Genomic DNA, 19,684 nt, shown 5'->3' on the forward strand with positions numbered 1-19,684 from the left:
AGAAAATAGCTCCATGCAGCCTATGGCCTCTCCTCGAGTCCCGTTCTGTAATACAACACAACACTGCATTGTGAAACAGGCCCATGTGAAAATGTATGCACGCACTACTGTACATGGCTTTGGATTGTAACCGTCTGCTAAATGGCATATGTAATATAATACAAAGTGGGATTTGGAGTTGGACGCTCAATATTCTTGTGTGCCCTTTCTCACCAGAAGATGGCGATAGAAACCTGGTCATTGTGTCAATGCAAGACCAGTGCAGACGTGTTGCTTCTGACCGTGATCTCGGGAACCACAGAACTAAATCTCTGCAGATGTTTGGAGAGATTGCCCTGTAGACCAGAGGTGTCACGAAGGGAGCACTGATGAAGATAATTGTGTTGATATTAATTTTAGAATCACAGAATACACAACCTCTACTGGATTCAGTATGCCACTCATTTTTCACGGCATGGCATTTGCGTTAACCAGCTAGCACCAACCACTACTGCCAAGCATGGTAAGGTTCAGTCAACTCTTAAAAAGGGAAAATACCAGGAGATTACAGTATACGAGAGATGGGTGAGAGAGATAAGTGTGTGTTTGTGTCTGAGAGAGAGAGAGAGAGAGAGAGAGAGAGAGAGAGAGAGAGAGAGAGAGAGAGAGAGAGAGAGATAGGGGTATGTGTTCTTGTAAAGGGGGGGGGGGATTTATTTCACAAAACTATTCTTCAGATTTGATCAAAGATGTTGTTGATGGATGATTATGACATTATCCCGAACAGTTGGCATGCAAATAAACGTTAGCTCCTCAGACATTCTCATTGGTTGTTAGTGGCTGATGGGCGGGTCTAAAGAGGAAAGTGAAAATACAAACTCACGCTCTGTCAGCATCCAGCGGTGGCAAGCAGGAACATTGTGGAGTAGGCTATGCAGGCGCGCTAAAGAGTTATTACAGTTCAGTTCAGTCTGACAGTCAAAGCTTCGGAAAGGCACACACAGCGAGGAATAAAACTGAAAACAGGGAGGGAAATCTCACCGGTATCTACTTTCTACACTTTGACTTGGGGACTATTCTGGAGTGTAGCTAAATGAAAAGAAGGCGACGCATCATAACCAAATAGACGGCACTATGGAGAGCAAGGGCAGCCGCTGTAAAATCGTGGTGGTCGGCGATACGCAATGTGGCAAAACGGCATTACTTCATGTATTCGCCAAAGACTCGTATCCAGAGGTACGTCATTGCGATTGTATTACGAAGTTTGTACGATTGTAATAAATAAATCATTATTTTAAATAAAATACAAATATTCGTTTAGCGTTCGCACCATGCGCGCATCAGGCAAATCCATAAACTATGTTTTAAAACATTTAATGATTCTAAAGTTTTTAGGCTTTAGATCCTGTCTATAGCCTAATGTATATAGCCTAAATCTATGGCACATATTTTCCATTTAACGACATACATTTAGCCTTATCCCTGGCCATGTGTCTTAGATTTGGCTCAGAATTAATATGGTGTCTGCCATATGCACATAACCTACATGTGATATGTGATAGAGGAATAAGCCTAAACCAGACTTTATCAACCGAGATGAGTGGGAATGGAACATGGTATCATTTTGCATCATTGGGCAGATTTAGGTTTTCATTTTGCCATTTGAAATTTTTCTTTTCAGAATTATGTCCCGACTGTCTTCGAGAACTACACGGCGAGTTTCGAGATCGAGAAACAGAGGATTGAGCTGAACATGTGGGACACATCAGGTAAGGACTGTGGCTTCAAGCGGGACTAATTTAATAAATAAATGTTGACACTTGGACTCGAAGATGTCACAACTCGCACAAGTAATGTGGACAGTGAGCCAGGTCTCTTTTAGTCTGCTAGGCTCCGCTCAAGGTGCAGAAATTGGCAATGATGCGACAGTTTTGAGCATTCAGAAAAATCCAGAGTTGTTCAAATTAATTATATTTATTCGGATTAATAATGCTGGATTTTCCCAACAAATTATGCATAGCAATTTGTGTTTTTGTGCCCACAAAACTACGCACAGAAATTACATATTTTCAAGGGAGGCTACCTTTCTTGGACATTTCTTCTTAATTCCTGCTTTTTGACAGTTGAGTGCATATTGAATGTCAAGCCTTTAGGCCTGCTGCAGTTGATCTGGTATTTTATTGCACCAATCTGTCTTTTTGAGGGATTGCCGCTTTCATGTCCAATCAGAGTTATCAGAAGCACCTAGTTCCCAGTGGGAAGTTTCACTTGAATCCCAGCTAACAACAAACGTTCCCACAACTTTAGAGAAAGTTCGCTTAAGAGTCTCATTAGGTCATTAACTAACGTTTTCATAGGAATGTTCCCATGATGTGCAAGGAATTTTTCCAAGAGATCATCCCCTTAATGTAAAATATAATTTATCCAGAATGGTTTACAATGTTCTCAGAACTGAAAATATTAATGTTCCAGACACGTTTCATGCGGACGTTGCAAGAACATCAATGTGTCCAGTTTTCTGTAGGTTAAGAGAAGACATGACTAGAATATTAATATATTATTTTCTGAGAACATGGCCACCATGTTCTGTGTATGTTTGGTTCTCCTAACACTCCGAAAACTTGACAAATAAATGTTCTTGCAACACTCCCATAAAGCGTGTCAAGAACATGAATATCTTATATTCTGAGAACATGGCAAGCATGCTGTGTATGTTTGGCGGGACGTTGATGGAATATTCTCCTAACCTACAGAAAACTGGGCACATTGATGTTCTAGTCATGTTTCATGGGAATGTGGCGAAAAAACATTTGTGCCACCCCCCAAAACACACATCACGTTACTGATGCCAAGCCAATCAAGGCCCTCCATTCACAGCTCTTTGTCTGTTGGCAAGGTTAGGGATACTCATACACACAGTGCTTTTAAGACACAGTGTTTTCAATTGACATATTTGACACACTTTGACATACATGATTACATTGTGCTTGTTCAATTAATCAGCAATTATTATTCAACATGACCTCACCTGGGATTTGGACTCACAGCCTCTTGGTTCACGATATTCTGATCTGACACCTTATCTGTGTAAGGTATCAGTTATTAATCTGACTATTCGCTCATCATTGATTTTGTTGACTTATTTCAGCAATTTAATGGCTTTCTGTATAGTTGTCTAATGTTGGTGGGGCATCTTAACCTGTTTTAATGATAGTCCTGAATCACTATGATCCATAAAATATACTGAACAAAAAAATAAACACAATATGCAGCAATTTCAAAGTGTTTACAGAGTTACAGTTCAAATAAGGAAATCAGTCAATTGAAAGAAATTCATTAGGCCCTAATCTATAGATTTCACATGAATGGGCAGGGGTGCAACCATGGGTAGGCATAGGCCCACCCACTTGGCAGCCAGGCCCCCCCACTGGGGAGCCAGGCCCAGCGAATCAGAATTAGCTTTCCCAAACAAAAGGGCTTTATTACAGACAGAAATACTCATCAGCACACCCACCCCTCCTCAGACGATCCTGAAGAAGTCGGATGTGGAGGTCCTGGGCTGGTGTGGTTACATGTGGTCTATGGTTGTGAGGCCGGTTGGAAGTACTGCCAAATTCTCTAAAATTACGTTGGAGGCAGCTTATGGTAGAGAAATTAACATTAAATTATCAGGCAACAGCTCTGATGGACATTCTTTCAGCATGCCAATTGCACGCCCCCTCAAAACTTGAGACATCTGTGGCATTGTGTTGTGTGACAAAACTGCACATTTTAAAGTGGTCTTTTATTGTCCACAGCACAAGGTGCACCTGTGTAATTATCATGCTGTTTAATCAGCTTCTTGATGTGTCACACCTGTCAGGTGGATGAATTATCTTGGCAAAGGAGAAAAGCTCACTAACAGGGATGTAAACAAATTAGTGCACAAAACTTGAGAGGAATACGCTTTTTGTGCGTATGGAACATTTCTGGGATTTTTTCTCTCCAGCTCATGAGACATGGGACCAACACTTTACGTGTTCAATTGATATTTTTGTTCAGTTAATTTTCTTGAGTGTACTTTTAACAGAGCTGAGATTTACTTCAAAGTGTATTCACCCTATTTCTTACACTTATCAAGTTGTTTCAGATCTACACAAGTGCCGAGGGAGGAGGGGTTCAGGTTTCTTCTGGACAGGGCCTAACTATACTGGCCCAATAAGCACATACCCTGGAGATATCCCTTATTGGGACAGTGGTTAGGTTGTTTGTCATTGGTGCTTGTGGCCTGAGTTCGAGACCAGCTAGAGCAGTCACCCTACTGTCCCATTCTTAGCAATATGTGTTAATGTCATTATTTGGAGTTTCTCATTAAAAGACAGGTAACAAAAACATTCTCTCGCCCTAGATTAGTTAGCTTGGATGACCATCCAAGTCAGATCAATATTAGCAAGCTTATCAAGCTAGCTAAAATCATATTGGTTGAAGAATTGTTCTGACCAAAAAGCACATGAACGAAGCAAAGTCGTATTTCCAACATCACAACCAGGAAATAGAAAGTTCCGACTAGCATGTGAACGTGGCACTAGGGCCCGGTGACTGTCCCACATTCTTCCTCTAACGTAACAACAATGCCTCTGAACATGTTGTCACACTCATTCGAGTGACGACAAGACGTTGACAATGAAGACAGACAGACAGACAGACCAGCTAAAGCCGTGAGACCAAGAAACCTGTGTGCTTGTTTAGATATTGCTTGGTGGTAATGGGTGTTGTTAAGATGCGGTTCGAGAGCTCACTGAAGTGGGTGTTGCTGAAATGTCTAAGTGCATTTCAACAACACCCATTTCAACCACCCAGGAGCTATTCGCCTGGCTTTTGGAACACTGTTGTGGATAACAAGTCGCGTTGATGGACGGCGTCAATAAGGAATTCTAGCCATCTCAGACGACTGTCTCAGTGTTTTCTCCTACCAGCGACCCTATGCTGAAGCTATACTTGCCCCAAGCCTAAAATAAAATGGTCTCAATTGGTTTGAAACACAACCTCAGAAGGTGACCCTGGCAACTCCAGACATTTCTTCTTTCCTAGCGAGCCGCCTATACTAAACAAATCAATGGCTAACAGATTATAGGTAGACTTGGTGAAAGTAGATGTGGCTAAGTGGATTTCTCCCAGCTATATAGAAGGAAGGTACTATATGACCCACTTCTGACCCTACCCAGCCTCCTATTAGTTGTATAAATAGATTGTTCGGAAGAGGCAGGTTCTAATCTGGGTATATCTCATTGGATAGGTGTATTTGCTCCCACTCACATTACAATAGCATAAGTCCCCTGGCACGGGACCTTTTGTTGCTAACTGGCTAAATGAGGGTTAGTGACTTGGCGCATGTAGACGGGGCAGTGTTTGTGTGCATGCGTGTGTGTGGAGTGTGCGTGGAGCACTGTTTCTGCTATTTTCTGCCCGGAAGTGCTTTGCCTCTTTGTGCGTGTGTTGTTAGGTATCATAACAATAGGATCTGAAAGATAAACAGGATTTGTGAAATAATGTTTGTGTGTGTGACCATGTGAGGTATAGACATGCTACCTGCAATACTCAGGAGTGTTAATTTCTATCCCTTCACTCATGGTTGAATTTGTTATGCAATATATTATTTGTTTTGTATGTGTGTGTGTATGAGTGTGAGAGACAGACAGCCATGTATGTGTGTATGTAAATGGATGGATGTGCTAGCCTGGCACAGTAATGTGTTAGCTTTGCATGGCAGCAGGTGAGTAGATGAACCAAACCAGTGAGTGTTAACAATGACTGAGGTCGAGGAGAATGAATTAACTACAGGATAGCTCACCCTGTCCTGCTCTCGCTCTCTCTCATTGTCTCTTCCACTCCCCCCCCCCTGCTCTCAGCTCATTAGCCAGAGAGGCAGCTGCTGGGTGTGGCTGATAGGGCGGGGACTAGTGGAGTGAGGGAAAAGAGTAGAGGAGGAAGAGGAGGAGTGTAGACAAAGAAGAAGAGGGGGAGAAACTGATGGCAGGTGAGGTGGTGTGAAGACTGAGGAGAGGAGGAGAAATCAAGGAGAGGACAAGTGGAGGAGAATTTAGAGTGGAGGAGGAGCAGAGAGGAGAAGAGTGGAAAGGAGGAGGGCGACTAAGTGAAGACAGATGAGAGGAGGAGAAGAGAAGTCAAGCAGAGAGACTAAGGGGTGGGACGTGAAGGAGACAGACACACGGAGGGGAGGTGAGAGTGGCCAGCCATTCCACTGGAGCCCGAGCTAGTCGCCTGCTTGCCGACAGAAACAGAGTGGCAGTAATTAACCATACACTTATCCCCACGCTCGCGCAGTGACCAAACACTTGCCCCCTGTCTCTCCCTCCCTCTCTCTCTCTCCCACCCACCCACCCTCTTTTTCATCACCTTCTCCCTCTCGCCCCTTCACTGTCACTCCTCTTTTGATTGCACTCATGCGCTCTCACCCTTCGTCCTATTCTTTTTCCCACCGCCTGATTGGTCTCTCGCTCAATTATTATTATTATTCTTTTTATCTCCCCTCTCTCCTCTCGCTCAGTCAAAACAAGGTCAGGACTCCCACTCTGTCGCGCTAATGCCTCTTATGATCATTGCGCTTGATTAGCCTAGCATCTCCGCTAACCCCTCTCCCCTCTTGATCCTCTATCCTCACAGCAGTGTAGATAGCAGAGATGGCTGATCCACACTCTCTCTATCACGCCACATCAGCCATATAAGGCTCAACGTAATCTGTTTATGCAGTGTGACAAAAGAGCAACACATTAAAAAAAACCCAGGCGGATGAACTAGTGAATGAGTGGGGGGATTTGGATGGGATTGAGATAGAGTGTGTGTGTGTTGTTGTTTTGGGAGGGAGGCTCAGGGATTTTATCCTAATTCTGGTTACACTCCAGTGTTCGTTATATTTCAAAAGTGGCACATAGAATTCAAATCATCAGTTTGTTTCTCATCAGATGTCCCAAAATAACAGTATACAATACCAGAATAAGTAAATAAGTTTAAGTATCAGAAGAGGTACAGGATGTACTAGCACAATGCTAGGCTTACATCTCTTTTTTCTAAGTGTTAGCTCTAGCTTTTAGCTGTTCTCAGTCTAGGCCAGGGTATTCAAATCTGACCGTCAAGGTCTTGTAGTTGATGTATTGGTTAATGCCATTCATTATTCAGAGAGTCCACTAACCGGGCTGTCCCAGGTCTGAATCCGTCCCTGTAGAGGGAAATATTCAAAAGATTAAAAGTAGTAGCAGCGCTGTGGAGTTTCAGGCCTGTATAGGTCTGCTCTAGGCCAAACCCAATGCATCAAACGACTTGCCTGCTTCAAAGTCAACCGTGTGCAAGGTAAGAGTCCATAGAAACCTGCTCAACCTGCAGTGTCATATACACACAAAACAGCGTAACACCAAGAAGGAACTCGACAGAGAGGTGCACCTGAATGTCCCTCAGGCAACTTCCTGCTCAGGAAGACTTTGGCACAGGTTTGATCTCAGCTCTCAGCTCAGTGAAACTTATCTAGAGCCCTGATCCTTACACCCATCCTTACACAACCACACAGTATATAGTATAGATCTCCCCCTCTCCACGCTCCCCGTTGCAATTCTCTCAGACTGAAATGGAGTCCCACTCTGGTATTGGCACAGCAGGTGGTTCTCATTAATTAATGAGGAGATTTTATGACCTCTATCAGATGTTGGCTCCTTGAAAGCCAGCCCAGATGAGATGAGAGACAGAGAGAGGAAGAGAGAGAGAGAGAGAGGGACACCTAGCTCGGGTTCATGCTCAAGTCTAAAAGTGAGCGAGAGCAGTTCGAGTTAAAAGCAACAAATGAAACTCAAAAGGGCTATGTAGTCGGTGTGAGTGGGTGTGTGTCTGGTTGGCTTGATCTACTCCTGGTCATGGTGCCCATTAAAAGCACAGGGAACATTGAAAATCAATGGCCTAGATGCTTCTCCGCCTCACCCCCATGGGAAACGCATCCATCTCCTCCAAACTCACTTGCTTTCACTGACAGACCTCAGACTGTTCAGTAGCCCATTCCTAGAACACACACACACACACACACACACACACACACACACACACACACACACACACACACACCAAAGAGGGTCATGCAAGTATCCATTCATCTACCCCCTAAGCCAATTCTATCCCTCATTTATAATTCAAGACATTTGCTATGACCGCACCAGTCTTTCCTCACAATAGCCAACCATTATTGAGTGGGGAGCGACCCCACGTCTTCCATGATGTTGCCCAACTGGAAATGAAGTGTCCCCGTTTCAAAGTTCCTCTTTCCTGTGTTCAGTGTGAATTACCTCTATACTGTATGACCGTCGGACTCGGGACGTAGTGGAGGGTATTTATTTAAAGCTCTACATAGCGAGGTGAATCCTCGAGAACACATTTGATTTCACAAGCAGCGCCTTTTACAAGCGCTGTCTACTCTCTTTCAGTAGTTGCAAACAGCGTTGATGGAACCTGCCACGCTAAAGCCGCACTTCTGCAGAGTGCCACCGTATCTCGATCGCCTTTCAGCGTCTGCCTTTATGTTTACCGACACTTCCCAGAGTAGGGCCTTGTGACATGATGTCTTAGCAGCTGTAAACTGTATCAGCTGGATATCACGTTTTTTTTCTCCCTTCTTCAATTCAATAGAACAACGGAAACAGCAGGTGAAAACTTTTGTATTGCTCAAGTGGAGAAAAAAAAAATCATAATTGTGATTACCCAAACAATAGAGAGAAAAATATATCATGTCATGTTGCTCAACGATGTGTCCTCATTGAGATCAATCCACACCCGGCTGACTGTCGGAGCGCAGTGGTGCCTGTACTTGCGGTGCCTGCTCTCAAGTTAGACCCGCAGGATAAATAAAGGGAGCATATAAGCAGACAATGAAAGCTCTTACAATATTCAATGATGACATTTCTCTAAAACAGGCTACAGGCTACATGTGCAACACCAAGATCACAGTAGGCTATATTATTTTTTAATTTGACCTTTATTTAACTAGGCAAGTTAGTTAAGAACAAATTCTTATTTTCAATGATGGCCTAGGAACAGTGGGTTAACTGCCTTGTTCAGGAGCAGAACGACAGATTTTTGCCTCGTCAGCTCGGGGATTTGAACTTGCAACCTTTCGGTTACTAGTCCAACGCTCTAACCACTCGGCTACTTGAGGGGAAAAGGGACCAAATTATTAGGGTGAGGCACATGAGCTAGTAACAGCTTACTACACAACATAAACTTAGTATTACTTTCTTAGCAACAGTATATCTCCCTGGCATATTACATCATTTATGCAGCACCATACAAGACATTTTTGGACTGTTGTGCTGTGCTCACTTGAACAGGAAGGTGGCACGGCGATCCTTCGTGGGCAAATTTTGTTATCAAATTTTTGTCATCAAAGTCTGGCATTCTCAGGATTTATGGTGCTTTCAAGACAACTGGGAACTCTGAAAAAAACAAGGTCGAATCATGATGTCAGTGATCTTCAGTTCAGAGTTCCGAGTTCCCGACTTGCAATTCCGAGTTGGATGACTGTTCAAAACGTATTTTCCCAGTCAGAGCTCATTTTTGTCAGAGTTCCCAGTTGTTTTGAACTCACTGAAGTCTGAGATTTCCCAGTTCTGTGTTTCCAGTTGTTTTGAGTGCGTGAGCAGTCATGCTGGATTGACAGCATGGCCAATGTTGCATGTTTATCCTTTTAAGCTTGGAAAAGAGACCCTTAAACCCAGACTTGGACCACACACCCACTCCACTGAATAGCAGGCTAGTGATTGCTTTGCAATGCTTGCATTTAGCCACCGATTCCTTCTAAACCACTCATGGTTGAATTTGCGATTTCCAACTTCTTGTGTAATGTTTATGTCCAATAATGTTTTATCTGTTTCTAATTTATCTTCATATGACAAGGATTGAAAGGGATTTGCCAGTAGATTGTCAACTTGATTCAACTAGCTTGCTTGCTAAGAGTTTGAAAGTATGATGTTGACATGATCAGTCCAATCAAAGCTACGGTAGATATAACGCGATTTCGACATAATTTTATCAGTGGCCAATGACTTTGAGCCTTCTTGGATGGGCACTTCTAATGTAACTCTATTGCAGCACCCAAGGGGCTCGGATTTTCTACCTCTCTCCGTAGATTTTGCAGTGACATAGTATTCCCATGAGTGACAGAACACTGAGCCAATCACAGGGCAACTAGAGAACATTACCAACCCCTAAGCACCTTATTTTCCACTGGCCACCCAACCACCACAGAAAGCACTGAGCTAGGCTGAAACACCTACATTTTGGAGCTGTGTCACTCAAGAAAGCAAAAAAAGAGACCAAGTTTGTATGCGGCTTTATTGGCTCAATACATTTTCTTGCTAAACAGGTGTGGCTCTGCACCACCTGCCCTGAATGATGGGTCACCATTGCATCCAAGATGCTCACATCTATGCTCACAAAAAAAGTTGGTATTAAAACCAGTTAAGGGACAGTTTGCAACATGTATCCATAGAAATATGACTGAATAAATACAATGAAGAGCAGGTTACAGAATTGTTGACTGTCCACTGTCAACATTCTAGAACTGGTGATGTCAAAATCAGATTCTTATGTAACATACTGGATCCATATAATATTATGTTTCATGATAGGCCCACAGTAAACATTCTGGAACTCGTGATGTCGTAATCGGCTCTTCTATTACCTCATGCTGGGTCCATATCTTATGTATCTTTGACAGTGAACAGTAAACCCAAATCACTTTTACAAAGCTCAGCTGACCAGTTAGTAGTTTGACTTGTAATTTGTACTGCCTACTTTTGAAAGACGATTTCTTTCATCAAAATGGCACAGCTCGCCCAGAAAGGTGGGCTGTGCAACATGAAGATGTTATTTTTGGCTGTTATTTTCTATCTCCTATCGCCTGCTGCTACAAATGTGTTGTCTTCTTCGTCTTCGGACCAGACGACTTTGATGCCAGTGAAGGACCACCCTGTTCTGAACAACCCTGACGCTACCAAAGAGACACATTTTAAGACATTGCTGGAACAACTTGAGAGTTTACGGGTGAAAGACGATTCTTCTCCAGGTAATGTGGGCCAGTCCTCTGAGGACCCCTCAGAGCCCCTGATTTATGTTCCAGAGCACAAGCCTTTGATGCCAGTGAAGGACCACCCTGTTCAGGACATCCCCAATGCTGCAAAACTGACCAAAATGGTGCAAGTGGACCAGATGCTGGAACAACCTCAGAGGATGAAAGATGATACTTTCCAAGGTAAAGCTAAAGTCCCCCAGAAGATTGTAGAGAAACCTATTCCTTATCTACTGGCTTACAAGCAAACAGCATTACATGGTGACGATGACGTCTTCAAAGAAAATGATCAGGCTCCAGCTTCAAAAGCTCAGAAGAGCACCCTGAAGATCAAACCCAGAGTCAACATATTGACCGACCCTTCTTACTCCGAGCCACTTGTGAAGGTGAACCTGATTTTGGGGCTCTTTTTCTATGGCTTTATCGTAATAGTGGTACTCTATGATGCTGTGAGAATCTCCAAGGAGGCTAGAAGGAGATCTGATGCTATGGCCGCTGCCAGGCTGAAGAAAAGACAACCAGCCACCGATGAACCACAGACACTGGTGTCCAGAGTTCGGGAGAGCATATCTTCACGCTTTGGTTTGAAACAGGCATCATCCACACAACAGTGTGCCCACATTTCTGACGATTCGGCAAAAGAGTTGCACAAGTCCAAGGAGTCAATCTCCACCGAGGACAAATCTGAATCGGAAAAGAGACCCGGAAAGAGTGCCGTCAGCCTGAGAGAGTGTGAGCCGCCTCTGTCTAGCATCCCAGAGAACTTTCTTGTGCCTGACTCTGAGCCTACCATCCAGGTGGCATTAAACCCATTCGACACCAAGCTAGCCGAAGTTGTATCCGACAATGCTGAGGCATCCAACTACGAGGCAACCGAGAAGCCCTGCTACACACATTCCGGGCTCACTGAAGTTTGTATCGATTAAGACAGAGGACTACTTCTTAAACCAAGTGACATTGAATAAAAGCAGCAGATATTGAATCTCCAAATGAGATCACATGGAGACTGCCACCTATGAAGACTTATTTTTTCTGTTTGTAATTGAATTTAATTTCTTTAGAATAGTAATAAAAATATATTGCATTTAAAACGTATGTTTAAAGTCATTTTGGGGTATTTTGATTTGTTGTTGTACTGTTGTGTTGTAAATGAATAAGAAACATTATTTAATTGATCAAATAGATTTTTCAGAGAAAAAAAATGGTTTAACAAATGATTCTTCTGTACTTTTGCAAACTGTTTTTTGCCAGTAGTTCTGAAAGTAGCACTCACAAGCCAAAAGTGTCCCTGAAAATATTTTGCTACGTCAGACATGTGCAGATACAGTGCCTTCAGAATGTATTCATACCACTTGACTTAATTCACATTTTGTTGTGTTACAGCCTGAATTCAAAATGGATTAAATATACACTGCTCAAAAAAATAAAGGGAACACTAAAATAACACATCCTAGATCTGAATGAATGAAATATTCATATTAAATACTTTTTTCTTTACATAGTTGAATGTGCTGACAACAAAATCACACAAAAATTGAATTGATCAACCCATGGAGGTCTGGATTTGGAGTCACACTCAAAATTAAAGTGGAAAACCACACTACAGGCTGATCCAACTTTGATGTAATGTCCTTAAAACAAGTCAAAATGAGGCTCAGTAGTGTATGTGGCCTCCACGTGCCTGTATGACCTCCCTACAACCCCTGGGCATGCTCCTGATGAGGTAGCGGATGGTCCCCTGAGGGATCTCCTCCCAGACCTGGACTAAAGCATCCGCCAACTCCTGGACAGTCTGTGGTGCAACGTGGCGTTGGTGGATGGAGCGAGACATGATGTCCCAGATGTGCTAAATTGGATTCAGGTCTGGGGAACGGGCGGGCCAGTCCATAGCATCAATGCCACCCTCTTGCAGGAACTGCTGACACACTCCAGCCACATGAGGTCTAGCATTGTCTTGCATTAGGAGGAACCCTGGGCCAACCTTACCAGCATATGGTCTCACAAGGGGTCTGAGGATCTCATCTCGGTACATAATGGCAGTCAGGCTACCTCTGGCGAGCACATGGAGGGCTGTGCGGCCTCCCAAAGAAATGCCACCCCACACCATGACTGACCCACTGCCAAACCGGTCATGCTGGAGGATGTTGCAGGCAGCAGAACGTTCTCCACGGCATCTCCAGACTCTGTCACGTGCTCCATGTGAACCTGCTTTCATCTGTGAAGAGCACAGGGCGCCAGTGGCGAATTTGCCAATTTTGGTGTTCTCTGGCAAATGCCAAACGTCCTGCACGGTGCTGGGCTGTAAGCACAACCCCCACCTGTGGACGTCGGGCCCTCATACCACCCTCATGGAGTCTGTTTCTGACCGTTTGAGCAGACACATGCACATTTGTGGCCTGCTGGAGGTCAGTTTGCAGGGCTCTGGCAGTGCTCCTCCTTGCACAAAGGCGGAGGTAGCGGTCCTGCTGCTGGGTTGTTGCCCTCCTACGGCCTCCTCCTCGTGATGTACTGGCCTGTCTCCTGGTAGTGCCTCCATGCTCTGGACACTACGCTGACACACACAGAAAACCTTCTTGCCACATCTCGCATTGATGTGCCATCCTGGATGAGCTGCACTACCTGAGCCACTTGTGTGGGTTGTAGACTCCGTCTCATGCTACCACTAGAGTGAAAGCACCGCCAGCATTCAAAAGTGACCAAAACATCAGCCAGGAAGCATAGGAACTGAGAAGTGGTCTGTGGTCCCCACCTGCAGAACCACTCATTTATTGGGGTGTCTTGCTAATTGCCTATAATTTCCACCTGTTGTCTATTCCATTTGCACAACAGCATGTGAAATTTATTGTCAATCAGTGTTGCTTCCTAAGTGGACAGTTTGATTTCACAGAAGTGTGATTGACTTGGAGTTACATTGTGTTGTTTAAGTGTTCCCTTTATTTTTTTGAGCAGTGTATTTTGTTCTCACCCATCTACACAAAATACCCCATAATGACAATGTGAAAACATATTTTTAGAAATGTTGACACATTTATTGAAAATAAAATATAGAAATATCTCACTTACATAAGTATTCACACCCCTAAGTCAATACATGTTATAATCCCCTTTGGCAGCAATTACAGCTGTGAGTCTTTCTGGGTAAGCCTCTCAGAGTTTTGTACACCTCGATTGTACGATGTTTCCCCATTATTTTAAAAAAATTCTTCAAGCTTTGTCAAATTGATTGTTGATCATTGCTAGACAACCATTTTGAAGTCTTGTCATATATATATTTTTTGTTTTGTTTAATTTGACCAATGTCATAGTGGTTTATAAGTCAGTATTTGTGAATTGTGTTGTGTTTTTCTGTGGATTCATGTTTATTCTATTGCTATTGAACTTTGACCATTGAAATCTGAGAGGCCCTCAGATTAAGATAGAGTTGGGTGCACCCTAGTAAACTATAGACAGGATATATGGCCGATATCTAAGTCTATTGTACTATTGATGTATTTCATTCATATTGAGCTCATTGTACACATTTCACAGATCAATATTTCCTCAAGGTGATTCATTGTTTTTGTAAGTACTTTTATTTACAAAACACAAGCCGACATTCTTTTCCTAAATTATTCAGTTGTGGGGTTTTCATTTCTCCCTACTGCGCCAGTAGCGAACTTAACTGGTGCAATAGAGTTTAAGCTTAAACATACAGTGGGGCAAAAAAGTATTTAGTCAGCCACCAATTGTGCAAGTTCTCCCACTTAAAAAGATGAGAGACGCCTGTAATTTTCATCATAGGTACACTTCAACTATGACAGACAAAATGAGAAAAAAAAATCCAGAAAATCACATTGTAGGATTTTAATGAATTCATTTGCAAATTATGGTGGAAAATAAGTATTTGGTCACCTACAAACAAGCAAGATTTCTGGCTCTCACAGACCTGTAACTTCTTCTTAAAGAGGCTCCTCTGTCCTCCACTCGTTACCTGTATTAATGGCACCTGTTTGAACTTGTTATCAGTATAAAAGTAATCTGTCCACAACCTCAAACAGTCACACTCCAAACTCCACTATGGCCAAGACCAAAGAGCTGTCAAAGGACACCAGAAACAAAATTGTAGACCTGCACCAGGCTGGGAAGACTGAATCTGCAATAGGTAAGCAGCTTGGTTTGAAGAAATCAACTGTGGGAGCAATTATTAGGAAATGGAAGACATACAAGACCACTGATAATCTCCCTCGATCTGAGGCTCCACGCAAGATCTCACCCCGTGGGGTCAAAATGATCACAAGAACGGTGAGCAAAAATCCCAGGACCACACGGGGGGACCTAGTGAATGACCTGCAGAGAGCTGGGACCAAAGTAACAAAGCCTACCATCAGTAACACACTACACCGCCAGGGACTCAAATCCTGCAGTGCCAGACGTGTCCCCCTGCTTAAGCCAGTACATGTCCAGGCCCGTCTGAAGATTGCTAGAGAGCATTTGGAGGATCCAGAATAAGATCGGGAGAATGTCATATGGTCAGATGAAACCAAAATATAACTTTTTGGTAAAAACTCAACAAGTTGTGTTTGGAGGACAAAGAATGCTGAGTAGCATCCAAAGAACACCATACCTACTGTGAAGCATGGGGTTGGAAACATAATGCTTTGGGGCTGTTTTTCTGCAAAGGGACCAGGACGACTGATCCGTGTAAAGGAAAGAATGAATGGGGCCATGTATCGTGAGATTTTGAGTGAAAACCTCCTTCCATCAGCAAGGGCATTGAAGATGAAACATGGCTGGGTCTTTCAGCATGACAAAGATCCCAAACACACCGCCCGGGCAACGAAGGAGTGGCTTCGTAAGAAGCATTTCAAGGTCCTGGAGTGGCCTAGCCAGTCTCCAGATCTCAACCCCATAGAACATCTTTGGAGGGAGTTGAAAGTCCGTGTTGCCCAGCAACAGCCCCAAAACATCACTGCTCTAGAGGAGATCTGCATGGAGGAATGGGCCAAAACACCAGCAACAGTGTGTGAAAACCTTGTGAAGACTTACAGAAAACGTTTGACCTCTGTCATTGTCAACAAAGGGTATATAACAAAGTATTGAGATAAACTTTCGTTATTGACCAAATACTTATTTTCCACCATCATTTGCAAATCAATTCATAAAAAATCCTACAATGTGATTTTCTGGATTTTTTTCTCTCATTTTGTCTGTCATAGTTGAAGTGTACCTATGATGACAATTACAGGCCTCTCTCATCTTTTTAAGTGGGAGAACTTGCACAACTTGTGGCTGACTAAATACTTTTTTGCCCCACTGTATATGGCTGATATCTAAGTCTTTTGATGTATTTCATTCATATTGAGCTCATTGTACACATTTCACAGATCAATATTTCCTCAAGGTGATTCATTGTTTTTGTAAGTATTTTTATTTACAAAATACAAGCTGACATTCTTTTCCTAAATTATTCAGTTGTGGGGTTTTCATTTCTCCCTACTGCGCCAGTAGCGAACCTAACTGGTCCAATAGAATTTAAGCTTAAACATACAGTAGCCCATAGTGTTTAGCAATTGTTACATAAGCAACTCTAGTATAGATTTGGCCTTGTGTTGTAGGTTATTGTCCTGCTGAAAGGTGAATTTAATCTCCCAGTGTCTAACGGAACCAGGTTTTCCTCTAGGATTTTGCCTGTGCTTAGCTCCATTCCCTTTCTTTTTTATCCTGAAACACTCCCCAGTCCTTAACCATTACAAGCATACCCATAACATGATGCAACCACCACTATGCTTGAAAATATGGAGCGTGGTACTCAGTAATATGCTGTATTGGATTTGTCCCAAATATAATGCTTGTATTAAGGACAAAAAGTTCATTGCTTTGCCACATTTTTTGCAGTATTAGTTTAGTGCCTTGTTGCAAACAGGATGCATGTTTTGGAATATTGTTTATTCTGTACTGTCTTCCTTATTTTCACTCTGTCAATTAGGTTAGTATTGTGGAGTAACTACAATGTTGTTGATCAATATTCCATCACAGCCATTCAACTCTAACTGTTTTAAAGTCACCATTGGCCTCATAGTGAAATCCCTGAGCGGTTTACTTCCTCTCCAGCAGTGGGGTAAAGTAGTTCAATAAAAATGCTTTATAGTACTACTTAAGTCGTTTTTGTGGGTATCTGTACTTTACTACTCATATTTATGACAACGTTTACTTTTACTTCACTAAACTCCTAAAGAAAATAATGTACATTTTACTCCATACATTTTCCCTGACACCCAAAAGTACTTCTTACATTTTGTCAGGAAAATGGTCCAATTCACGCACTTATCAAGAGAACATCCCTGGTCATCCCTACTTCCTCTGATCGAGCGGACTCACTAAACACAAATGTTTTTTTTGTAAATTAATGTCAGAGTGTTGTAGTGTGCTCCTGGCTATCCGTAAATAAAAAAATGAATTGTGCTGTCTGGTTTGCATAATATAAGGAATTTGAAATGATTAATACTTTTACTTTTGATACCTAAGTACATTTGAGCAATTCCATTTACTTTTGATACTTAAGTACATTTAAAACCAAATACTTTTAGACTTTTGCTCATGTAGTATTTTACTGGGTGACTTTCAGTTTTACTTGAGTCATTTTCTATTAAGGTATCTTTACTTTTACTCAAGTATGACTTTTCAGTACTTTTTCCACCACTGCTCTTCAGCAACTGAGTTAGGAAGGACGCCTGTATTTTGTAGTGACGGTGTATTGATACACCATCTAAAGTGTCATTAATAACGTCACCATGCTCAAAGGGATATTCAATGACTGCTTTTTCTATTTTTACCTATCTACCAATAGGTGTCCTTCGCGAGGCATTGGAAAACCTCCCTGGTCTTTGTGGTTGAATCTGTGTTTGAAATACAGAGATGAGTACAGAGATGAGGTAGTAATTAAAAAATCATGTTAAACATTATTATTGCAAACAGAGTCCAATCAACTTATTATATGGCTTGTTAAGCAAACTTTACTCCTGAACTTATTTAGGCTTGCCATAGCAAAGGCATGGAATACTTATTGACTGAAGACATTTCATTTGAAATTCATTTGTAAAAATGTCAAAAGAACTGAATTTCACTTTTGACATTATTGTGTATAGGTCAGTGACACAATCTCAATTTAATCCATTTTAAATGCAGGCTGTAACACAACAAAATGTGGCAAAAGTCAAGGGGTGTGAATACTTTCTGAAGGCACTGCATGTGCACCGAGTAATTTCTCTCTCTCGCTCGCTCTCTCTGCTGTGTCCTCTGAGCTGTTGGCCCTGCAACCTCATTGGATAATGTTGGGCAGGCCTCTTGCTAGCTGTTACTCAAATGTGAGGGGCTATAGCTCATTGGCTAGAATTCTAAATGCTAGGGAGCTGGCCCACATGGAAGTAAATGTGGAGGTAAATGTAAGGAAAATGGCGTGGCACAGCTTCAAGAAAACAGTCGCTTTCAAACTAGGGATTTCGTGGCTAATTGAGGTAAAACAGTAATTCTTCTCTCAGATTATGCATGTATGAACCAGACATTGATGCATCCAACTAGAGCGAGAGGTTTAAAAAATACTTTCTTAGTGACCAAAGTATCAGAGCTTGTTTTTAAACATTTGGTTTCTAAGGGGGGCGGTGCGGGCCATGAGGAAGGCCCAAAAGTGTCTCACTCCCCTGGTCAGAAAGCTCATAATTAGCTGGGTCATCGCAAGCACCAGCGTAGATATCATGATCTGGTAGTATACGAGGAGCTGTAGGTCATAGGGGCATTTGCCAAAGTTGTCGGAGAAAGCCGTTAAGGGACAGGGACTGCACGTCAAACAAATTGCCAAATGTCTCCAAAGAGATTCATGAATTATCTGAATGAATGAATAAAATGAAGAGCAGGTTACAGAGTTGTAGATTGTCCACTGTCAACATTCTGGAACTCGTGATGTCATAATCGACTCTTCTATTACCTCATGCTGGGTCCATATCTTATGTATCTTTGACAGTGAACAGTAAACCCAAATCACTTTTACAAAGCTCAGCTGACCAGTTAGTAGTTTGACTTGTAATTTGTACTGCCTACTTTTGAAAGACGATTTCTTTCATCAAAATGGCACAGCTCGCCCAGAAAGGTGGGCTGTGCAACATGAAGATGTTATTTTTGGCTGTTATTTTCTGTCTCCTATCGCCTGCTGCTACAAATGTGTTGTCTTCTTCGTCTTCGGACCAGACGACTTTGATGCCAGTGAAGGACCACCCTGTTCTGAACAACCCTGACGCTACCAAAGAGACACATTTTAAGACATTGCTGGAACAACTTGAGAGTTTACGGGTGAAAGACGATTCTTCTCCAGGTAATGTGGGCCAGTCGACTAAAGGATATTCCTCCAAAAATGCCAAGGACCCCTCAGAGCCCCTGATTTATGTTCCAGAGCACAAGCCTTTGATGCCAGTGAAGGACCACCCTGTTCAGGACATCCCCAATGCTGCAAAACTGACCAAAATGGTGCAAGTGGACCAGATGCTGGAACAACCTCAGAGGATGAAAGATGATACTTTCCAAGGTAAAGCTAAAGTCCCCCAGAAGATTGTAGAGAAACCTATTCCTTATCTA

The 19,684-nt window shown here is 42.5% G+C and overlaps 1 protein-coding gene across 2 annotated transcripts in view; it reads left to right on the forward strand.

Annotated features, from left to right (window-relative positions):
* The first annotated feature begins 852 nt into the window (after positions 1-852).
* LOC110491671 (rho-related GTP-binding protein RhoN) overlaps positions 853-19,684 on the forward strand; it is a 57,916-nt gene continuing 39,084 nt past the window's right edge. The window contains exons 1-2 of one of the 2 annotated variants that reach the window (XM_036946560.1): positions 853-1,215; positions 1,661-1,748. In XM_036946560.1, coding sequence (XP_036802455.1) covers positions 1,114-1,215; positions 1,661-1,748 — 190 coding nt within the window. In that variant the 5' untranslated portion in view covers positions 853-1,113. The remainder of the gene's footprint in view (positions 1,216-1,660; positions 1,749-19,684) is intronic. The other variant, XM_021565293.2, reaches the window with a different exon arrangement.

The sequence above is a fragment of the Oncorhynchus mykiss genome, chromosome 16, assembly GCF_013265735.2.
Source record: "Oncorhynchus mykiss isolate Arlee chromosome 16, USDA_OmykA_1.1, whole genome shotgun sequence".
NCBI classification, from domain to species: domain Eukaryota; kingdom Metazoa; phylum Chordata; class Actinopteri; order Salmoniformes; family Salmonidae; genus Oncorhynchus; species Oncorhynchus mykiss.